Source organism: Tamandua tetradactyla, chromosome 3, assembly GCF_023851605.1.
Source record: "Tamandua tetradactyla isolate mTamTet1 chromosome 3, mTamTet1.pri, whole genome shotgun sequence".
Taxonomy (NCBI): Eukaryota; Metazoa; Chordata; class Mammalia; order Pilosa; family Myrmecophagidae; genus Tamandua; species Tamandua tetradactyla.
This window is the reverse complement of record NC_135329.1, coordinates 174,800,286-174,810,849: the sequence shown is the minus strand read 5'-3', so window position 1 is coordinate 174,810,849 and position 10,564 is coordinate 174,800,286. Positions and strand designations below refer to the sequence as shown.

The 10,564-nt window shown below is 33.6% G+C and overlaps 1 protein-coding gene across 4 annotated transcripts in view; it reads right to left on the bottom strand.

Annotated features, from left to right (window-relative positions):
• Positions 1-1,386: 1,386 nt before the first annotated feature.
• The window catches only part of SGO2 (shugoshin 2), a 34,781-nt gene continuing 25,603 nt past the window's right edge, over positions 1,387-10,564 (bottom strand). For 3 of the 4 annotated variants that reach the window (XM_077154616.1, XM_077154618.1, XM_077154617.1), the window contains one exon: positions 1,387-1,709. In XM_077154616.1, the coding sequence (XP_077010731.1) occupies positions 1,694-1,709 (16 nt within the window). In that variant the 3' untranslated portion in view covers positions 1,387-1,693. The remainder of the gene's footprint in view (positions 1,710-10,564) is intronic. The other variant, XR_013172983.1, reaches the window with a different exon arrangement.

Here is a 10,564-nt window from a genome sequence, read left to right as displayed (position 1 = left end):
GAGCAAGTCCCTTTCTTTCTGATTTACGGTCTCTCTAGTACCTCCTATTGGCAGAACCTAAAAAAGAAGATAGCTAGGAAGGAAATGTGTTTATCAGAGTCCCAGCATCATAGAATAGTATATACAAAGATGAGTTTACAGTTGAGGAAAAATAGCTAGCACACATTAAAAAGATATACATCATGACCAAGTACAATTTATCCCATTAAAAAGAATGTTTCAGTATCGACAAAGCTGAATATAACTCATTACTGTAACTAGGGTGAGCAATCATATATCAGCACATATATAATTTGTGCTGATTAGTAAACTATAGTTAACTTCAAATCCACACTGCTCTACTTTACAATGGTAAGGACAGGACTTGCAAATTGCTTTTCCTCTTTGCCAGGTTTCCTTTTAGTCTCTGCCAATAGAGGGTGCTAGAGGTAAATTGGAAGTATGGAAGGAGAAACTTGCTCCTTACAGTTTGCTTTTGGTTCCTGTCAGCATCATCACAAAAATGGTTCACCCTGGCAGCAATAACTGATTTCAGTAGCAACACTTGGCTCCAGTTTGCAGTTATTCCACATTATCAGAACCAATTACATGGCAAAGGAAAAACGACAAATCTCATAAAGGAGGGAAAAAAAAAAGAAATAAAACCAGAATCAGTCTAGGAGGCCCAAAGTCTGAAAATAATAGTTCAGGAAAGGAAACAAAAGGCTGTCAGAAAGTCCAGCTCACAACTGCTTCTCTTAACATTCTGTTAAAAGAATGTTATATAAATGGAACCATATAGGTTATGCTTTTATATCTGGTTTCTTTCCTTCTGCTTAATGTTTTTGTGATTTATCTAGGCATCAGTATTATGTTTTAAAATTACATGGCACTTTTTTTTTTGCATCATTACAGAGTACACAGAATAGAGAGCTCTGCTCAGCCTCTTGAAATAGTACAAGCTGCAGAGCAAGATATTTGTACTTTCTATCAATATTACTAAGCACCTACATGTTCAGATTTTCTGCCACTGTTCTAGGGGAAGTCATGATGTCAACCCTCAAAAACTAAAGGTTAAAAGGTAAGACAGACAAATCAAGCAACCACACAATGCCCAATAAAAAATTTAATAACAGATGTACAAGGAACTCATAAAACAGGTGGGAGTAGTAAATAGAACTTTTGGGGCAAAGGAGAGAAACTAGGAAGAGCTCCCAGGGGAAGTAATTCTTGAGCTGGCTTGAAAAGTACTTTTGAATGCAACAGAAAGAAGGGTGAGAGGAAAGAGAGCAGGGCCGGAGGTAACTTTTAAACCCTTTTAGATGCTCTCATATATTGAATGATTAAAACAGCAGCAACAACAAAACAAGATAGCCTGGTGTACAAGAGGATAACCAATGCCAAAGCATTTATTAATCCATTTTATTTGGTTAAAAGGTTAACAGGTATTTTTTGGTGAAAGCCTGTAAAGTAGAAAGAAGTGTATATGAGCAAAAAGTTAAGTTTTATGACAACTAAAATGATTTTAACAAATTACTACAAAATAGCTATATAATGCACATATACCTAAATACAAGAATGGGCAAATCAACAGTCCTTTGACAGGGAGGAAGAATGAATAAAACACTTTTCAAGCCTTTCATCTTCTTGATCTTAATTATATCCCTGTTTTGACTCTTTATGCTTTGAGTAATTCAGAAAATTGGAATTCACCTCATCTTCTCATCTTCCTGCAAAGTAGGAAAAAAGTAAGATCAGCAATAACAACCCCAAACTACTGCTTATGCTATGAAACATAGAGAAAAAAAGTGTTGCATCACAACAGTAAAAAATCAATTCCTTAAACCACAAACCTTGTCCTATATTAATATTCTATTAAAGTAGGAATTATAAATAAGGTTTATAAAAAATTAATCAACACAGATTTTATACATTACATTTTTACCATGCTTTTTTATTAAATTTAGCAAAATACAAGAATATAAGAAAATATACAATGAAATATACCACACTTCAATTGCCCCTGTGTGTCCCATTTTGATCATATCCCTCTATTTCCCAAGTAACCACTATCCTGTATTATATTAATTACTCATTGTTTTCCTTCAGTTTTACCATCTGTGTATAGTATGCCTAAAAAGTATATTTGGTTTTGTATATGTTGACCTATATATTGAAGGAATCATACTGTAGGTACTTTTCCCTGACTTGAATATTTTTTACCCAACATCTTTATTTTTAAGCCTCTTACTTATTGAAACATGTTAACCATACTTTTTCTTACTATTGTGACTATATTCTGCTATCAGTTGTTCCTGCTCGTGCCTTATTCTCTTGCTTAGTGTTTTTCTTTACTGTGAGCTAGCTGTACTTTTCCCTTGGAAATTTACCTGTGGAAAATGTGCTTACTAACGCCTGAGACAAAGGCTCCTCTACAGAATATTTGCATTTGCGAGTGTCAGACACCAGGGGGCAACCATAAGTCATGGGACTACATAAACTAAATCCTCAGTTTGAAGTTTTGTATGCCTTCCAAATAGTGTGAATTCCAGCTGCAATCTGCATGAGGACTAGATTATGGTTATGAATACCCAGAAAATAATTTTTCCCCTCTATTTAACACCAAGGTTTTTTCCTGGAATTCTAAAGGGTAGTGGGGAGGTTAATTTTAGTTTGCCCTTCTTCTGAGAGAGTAGTCCAACTTTATTGAAGATCAACTCTTCGTCTTCCTTTTACAGCAAACCCTAGGATTTGCCTTCTGTACATCAGGCCCCACAAGGCTGTGAATCCAGTGTTCAGGTTCACCTTGTTAGGTGAATGCCCTCAGAGCAAAAGACAGTTTCAGGCTCTTGTCTCTCCAGGTTCCTGCTCTCATTTAGTCCCTGATGTGAGCTTATTCTTACTTTTGTAGTAGGAAATTGATTCATTCAAGTTTTCTGATTGTTGTTTTTTTAAAATGTTACCCAGTAATTTTAATTTCAGTAATAGGGTCAATCCATGTACCTAGCATATCATGTTGCAAGAAGTGGAATTATATCTACTCTTCACATTATATATAATTTTATACACACACATATGTATTTTTTCCTTTGAATGAAATACATGCCCAAATTAAAAAGGTATAAAAGTTTAGGAGAGTAGGGCCTTCTCTCTCCCTCTTCTGCATGCCTCCCCAGAGCAAAATATAAACACTGTCTTGGGTAAATAGATAGAATTTAATTAATCCTTTCAGAAGAGCTACCTATTCTAAATTAGAACATAGTAAAATGCTGTAATGAAAGTGTTCCCTTTCAGTTTAGATCTATTGTCTATTCAGATTATTTGGTAAACAGCTTAGAGGTAAATTTTTAAAAAGCAAATCACAATATATGTCAGTATAGATAGTAAGAGGGATCACAATCCAGCTGCCTTTTTCTTCCTCCTTTCCTTTTCGAATTGGGAATACGTGCAGCAGGTATATCACAGCTCCTGATAACCCCATGACAGCAGACACTGATTGAAGATGCTTGCTATTATGAAGTGATCATCACAGGTATTGAGGAAAAGTGTGGCAGGAGTTATCAGAAAGGTAATGTAAATAAATTTTTAAAGTCCTTTATCTCTTAAGGTCCAAAGCAATGAACATGAACATGGAGGACACTTTTAATAGCAAAAGACACAATCCACAATGAATGTATAATTATGAATATCTATGCATCAAAGAGCAGAACAATTACATTATGAAGCAAAAACTTCAAAAAACAGATGCATGAAGACACAAACAGAAATATAGTAATAGGAGATTTTAATACACACTCTCAGTATAAGACAAATCAAGTGGGCCAAAAAATTAGGAGGTAAAAGATCAAAATACCATAGACAATATGGTAAATCTTATGGATATATATTGAATTCTATACCCTGATATAAAGAATATACATTTTTCTCAAGTGCTCACAGCAGTTACAAAAGATGATCATATAGTAGATCACAGAGAACACACCGCTAACTTCCATAAAGTTTTGGCCACAATAAACTCGAATTTATAAACAAAACAAGAAACAAAGACATCCACCTGGAAATTTAAAATTGTCCTATTCCTGAATAAAAGAGAGAATTAAAAACCAGTAATAATGAAAGCAGTATACAGTGTCTATGGGATGCAGCTAAAGCACTGACCAGAGGCAAATTCAGTGTATTAAATATTTTTATATAAGTAATAGAATAAAAATAAATGAGTTCCTAGCTCCAAAAACTAGAAAAAGAAAAACAAACACAAAAACACAAGGAAGGAAATAATAAAGTAGAAATCAAGGAGCCAGAGAATAGAAAGAGATCTAATTAATCAAAATCCTGGTTTTTTTAGAAAAGTTAACAAAATAAACGAACCACTAACTTGATCAAGAAAAGAAAAGGGCTGGGGGGAAGCACAAATATAAAAAATAATGACAGAGGAGAAGTAATCATTGAAAGAAAAGATACTTATAAATTTAGGAGATACTTTTATAGACTTCTGTGCAAATAATTTTGAAGAGGCCCATTTACAATAGCAACGAAGAAAACTACTTATGAATAAATTTAACAACAAATGTGCAAAACTTATATGAGGAAAATTTTTTAACATTTCTAAAAGATACAAAGAAAGACTTGAACAAATAGAAGACAACTCTTGTCCTTAGACAAGACAATTCAACATTATTTGACAAAACATAATGTGAAAAAACACATTAATTTCCTTTAAGTGAATGTAGAAACTCAATGTTATCTATCGCAATAAAAATACTCACAAGCTATATCAGCGATTTTCACCCCAGGGTGACTTCCTTCCCCATCACCACCACCCTCCCCCAATGACATTTTGTATCATATAGAGATGTTTTGGTTGTTACAACAGGGAGGTTGCTACTAACTCCATTAGGTGAGGCCAAGGTTACTCCTAAACATTCTATAATGCACAGAACCGTTCCTGTAACAAATTATAAAGCCCAAAATGTCAATAGGGCCTAGGATGAGAAACCTGAGTCAGAGAAGTCAATTTTAAGGTTCATATGGAAAAACAAACATTCAAGAATAGCCAAGAAAAACCCTAAGAGGAGACTAGTCTTTGCGGACATTAAAAGCATACTATAAAGCCTCTATAATAGGATAGACCACTGTAGTAGAATTAAGTCCAGAATTAGACTCACCAAAAAATACATATAGAAGTTTAGTTTATGACCAGGTTACCATCTCCAATCCTTCAGATAAGGATTTTTAAGTAAATAAATGTTGCTGGGACAACTAGGTAGCCATATGGAAAAAGATAAAATTAGAACCATGTCTTACACAAGAAAAACAAAGCACCAAATGGACAAGAGATTTATATAAGAAATGAAATTACACAAATAGCAGAAGAAAACCTTAGTCTACAGAAAGGCTTTTTATGACTCTAAAAGGCTTTTTATGAAATTGAGTGAAAATAAGATTTAAAAAATTTATAAAATTAATTACATTAAAAAGTTCTTCCATGATAAAAAACACAACAAAGTCAAAAGGCAACTGATAACCTGGAAGAAAATATTGGCAATATATAAGGTTGAATATCCCTAATATACAAAGAATTTTTATTGAGAGCCAAAGGACTAAAAACCTACTTGAAAAATGGGGAAAAGACAGGAACAGACAAACAAAAAAAAGAAGTACCACAACCAATGAATGGATAAGCAAAATATAGCATATACACACACACAATGGAATATTATTCAGCTGTAAAAAGGAATGAAGTTCTGATACATGCAACAACATGGGTAAACCTTGAAGACCTTATGTTGAGTGAAATAAGCCAGATACAAAAGGTATTCTATGATCTCAGTGGTTTGAAACAACTAGAATAAATAAATTCATAGCATCAGAATTTAGAAAACAGGGGAAATCTATATATAGGGAATGAGGAGGTAAGGCTTAAAATGTACAGGTCCTAGCTGGAATGATGGGAATGTTTTGGTAATGGTTGGTGATGATTGCACAACCTTGTAAACACAATTAACAGCACCGAAATTCATATCTGAATATAATTAAAAAGGGAAATGTTAGATTGTATATATGGTAACAGAATAAGTGTTTTAAAAAAAAAATCCATGGAACTACACTACACAAATAGTAAATCCTAAGTTAAACCAAGGATTTTAATTAACAGTACCATTATAAAAATGTGCTATCATTAATTGTAACAAATGTTCCAAATGCAAGGTGTTAGTGGTTGGATGGTGTGTGGGGACCCTGTATTTTAGGCATGATTATTCTGTGAACCCAGTTTCTCTAAGAAAAGAAAAAGAAACAGGAAAAAAAAAAAGTACTGGCCCTCAAGCATATGAATAAACATTTAAACTCATTCATAGAGAAATACAAATTAAAACCATCCTGATACCATTTCTTATCTATTAGGCTGGTAAAATAAAAAATGTGGCAACACAATCTGTTTATGAGGCTATGAAGAAACATACTCTAACACAGTACCAGTGGGAATGTATATTAGTATATGCCTCTCAAGGACAAGTGCAGCAATACCTAGCAAAACACATAGACAATTTGAAAACCCAACAATCCCACTTCAAGGAATCTACCCTGAAGATACACCCTGACAATATGAAAATATAAATACACAAGATTATTCATTGTAGAATTATTTATAATTGGAAAATATTGAAAACAACCTAAATATGCATTTATAGGAATGTGAGTGAATAAACTATAGTATCTACACACAATGAAATACATTATCCAGCTGTAAAAAAGAAAGAGGAAGATCTCTATGAACTATTAAGGTGATAACACGACATTTATTATATAAATATATTTATATATTATTATATAAATAAATATATAATATGATAATTATTAAGGAGATAATTAAGATACACTGCTAAGTGAAAAAAGTGGAGCCCAACATATTATCCATAGTATACTATCTTTATATAAGGAAGAAGGCGATATTAGAAAAAATAGCTCTTTATTTAAGCAAATGATATTCAGAAAGGATAAATCAGAAACCGAAGAAATTGAGTACCCACAGGAGGTAGGTGAAAATGGGATAGAAAGAAGGGGAAACAGGAATAGGATAAGCAAAGATGAAGTAGTTGACACTTCTTTGCATTTAGTATTTTGTATAGTTCTGACTTTTAAAATCCTAGAAACGTTTCATATACTCCAAAAGTATATAGAAACAAAACAAAACAAGATATGAGGGAAGAATAAGATGGAATACAAACAAAAATAAATCTAACTGGATTACAAATGAATAACTACACTGAAGGAAGTGGGGAAGAAAAAAATGAACCTAACATAAAAAGAACTGTATATAAATGATATAATCTAGTTAGTAAATATGTTTCTCCCAGGGTAGGGGTTACAAATTCTGAAACTGATTTATGTATATACTAAAAATGAACAAACTGACACCCAGAAACTGGGTCCTCTGTCCTACAACCATGAGGAAATGAATTTTGCCAATAACCTGATGAGCTTAAAAGGGGATTCTTCTCAAGTAGTCTCCAGTGACATCTTGCTTGCAGTTTTGAGTCCCTGAGCAGAGCAATTAAACCATGCCTGGACACTTGACTCACAGAAAACTGAAAGATAATAAATGTGTGCTGTTTGAAATCACTAAGTTTATGGTAATACTGTTACATAAAAAATAGATAACAAATCCAACACAATATAAGCAATGACCATTTTTAGTGCCCAGATTCTGGTTTCTAAATACCATTCTCCAATCAAAGGAACCAGGTATTGGCAGAAATGCCTGATTCCAGGGATGGGGGAAAAATATAAGATGAGCTTGGAAAATCTTGTGTGACATAAAGTAAGGAATACTCAAAATAGTTATGGCACTCTGTCAAAAGGACACAGGACTCAACCTGAAGGAACTCTTGATGGCTAAAGTTTAAATAATTTGAGCAAGAGAATAAATATTGATAGCACTGGATTTAACCTACACAATAAAATAAATATCCATGAGCCCATACTGATACAAATAAATGCATGGGGGAGAAAGGACAGCTTTTCATTACAGTAGAGATATTCCTTACAGAAGAATTTTAATTTAAAAGTGTAGATGAGGGAAATAGAAAATCACCAACAAATTAAGTAAATACCAATAGTAATAACTGTTGCAGGCAAGATCCACCAATGGATGTGAAACTAGGTAGGCTGTTTGAGAAGAAATAGGGTGCAAAAACTTAAAAGTATCTCCTCCAATGATCATTAACTATAAAGGGAAAGACAGTAAATTTATAATGAAGAAACTAAGCAGATATCACCTGAACCAAGATTAACACCAGTAGTAATAAGATATATTGACATGATGCACCCCTTGATATGATGCAATGAGGACACATCATTTCCACAACAGTATTGTCAAAAATACATAACTGCACTATAATTATGAGAAAACATCAAACTCAAATAGAGTGGCATTCTGCAAAATAAATGACCAGTATTCTTCAAAGGTATCAAAGTCATCAAAACAAGGAAAAGCTGAGGAACTATCACCAATTGGAGAAGGATAAAGAGAAACAACTAATTGCAATCGCACTATGGAATTCTGAGAGGATTCTAAAATGGAAAAAGGATATTTATGGAAAAATGGTGAAATTCAAATGAATCTATAGTTTAGTTAATTATATTGTACCAGTGTTAATTTTCTAGCTTTGATAACTACATGGTGGGTATGCAAGATGTTAAAATTAGAACAGCTGGGTGAGACACATGGAAACTCTTTACTATTTTTGTAATTTTTCTGTAAATCTAAAATTAATTCAAAATAAATAAAAAGTTTACAAAAAGCCCTTGGTCCTTTATTCACTCCTAATTTGCTTTCATCTTCCCTTCTGCTACCATTTGCTGGGTACATTTTAAAATATCTGTCAGAACCAACAATGTCTTTTTTTTTCTAATTTTTATTGTGATAACAGATAAACAATATAAAATTTTAACCACTAGCATGTGTGCAATTCAGTGATATTAACTACATTCACAATATTATGCAACCACTACCACCACCATCTATCCCAAACAGAAACACTATACCCATGCAGCAGTAACTTTCTATTCCCATGACCCTAAATCCCCAACTCCTAGCCCCTGGAAATCCTCTGTCTCTATATATTTGCTACGTATTTCATATAAGTGAAATTATACAATATTGTCCTTTTGTGTCTGGCTTGTTTCATTCAACATGATGCAATGAAGTTTCATTCATGTTGTATCAGAATTTCATTCTTTTTTACAGCTTAATAATAATCCATTGTATATATATAATATGTTTTGTTTATGCATCCAATCTGTTGATGGACACTTGGACTGTTTCTACCTTTGGCTATTGTGAATAATGCTGCAATGGACATTGCTGTACAAAAACCTGTTTGCATCTGTTTTCAGTTCCTTTGAGTATATACCTAGGAGTGGAATTGCTGACTGTGCTGGTTTTGAAAGGATTATGTGCCCTAGAAAAACCATGTGTTAATCCTAATCCACCTCGTGGAGGCAGCCATTTCTTTTAACTCTATTCAGTACTATAGGCTGGGAGCTTGATTAGGTTGTCTTCATGGAGATGTGACACACCCAATTGTGGGTATTAACCTTTGATTAGAGGGAGATGTGACTCCACCCATTTCAGGTGGGTCTTGATTACTTTACTGGAACCCTTCAAAAAAGGAACATTTTGGAAACAGCTTGAGAACCATGAGAGCCCATGCAGCCAGAGACCTTTAGAGATGAAGAAGGAAGACACCCCTGGGGAAGCTTCATGAAACAAGAAGCCTGGAGAGAAGGCTAGGAGGCATCACCATGTTTGCCATATGCCTTTCCAGTTGAGAGAGAATCCCTGAACTTCACTGGCTTTCTTCATGTTGGTACCTTAGTTTGGACATTTTTACAGACTTGCTTTAATTTAGACATTTTCATGGCCTTAGAACTGTAAACTTGCAACTTAATAAATTCTTCCTTTTAAAAGCTCTTCTGTTTCTAGTATATCACATTCCAGCAGGTAGCAAGCTAGAACACTGAGTCAGAAGGTACTAATTCCAGGTTTAACTTTCTGAGGACCTGCCAAACTGTTTGCTGCAATAGCTGTACCATTTTGCATTCCCACCAGCAGTATGAGGGTTCTGATCTTTCTGCAACCCTGCTAACAGTGTTATTTCCTTTATTTTAAAAAATAATAGCCCTCCTAGTAAGTAGGAAGTGATCTTCTATTGTGGCTTTGATTTGCACTTCCCAACAATGTCACTCTCTCTCTCTCTTTTTTTAATAAAGAAGCAAACACTAATATAATGCAGAGGAAAAGAAAATTTTAAGATATTTTTCTCTATCCTGAAAATACTGTCCCAAATATGATCATGTTCTCCAAAATAAGTACTTGATTTATTCTTTGAAAAACTGAGATCTTTTAACAAAACAAACGTAAAAAGGGATTTGGGCATTTTTTTGAGATAATCAAGGTATAAAGGTAGAACAGATTTTATTGCAAAGAAGCCCTTACTTTTTAGAGACATATGTAGAAGTTTTGAGATTAAATTACGGATTTTCTTCCAAAATACTATAACAAAAAGAAAAAAGGGTAGATGAA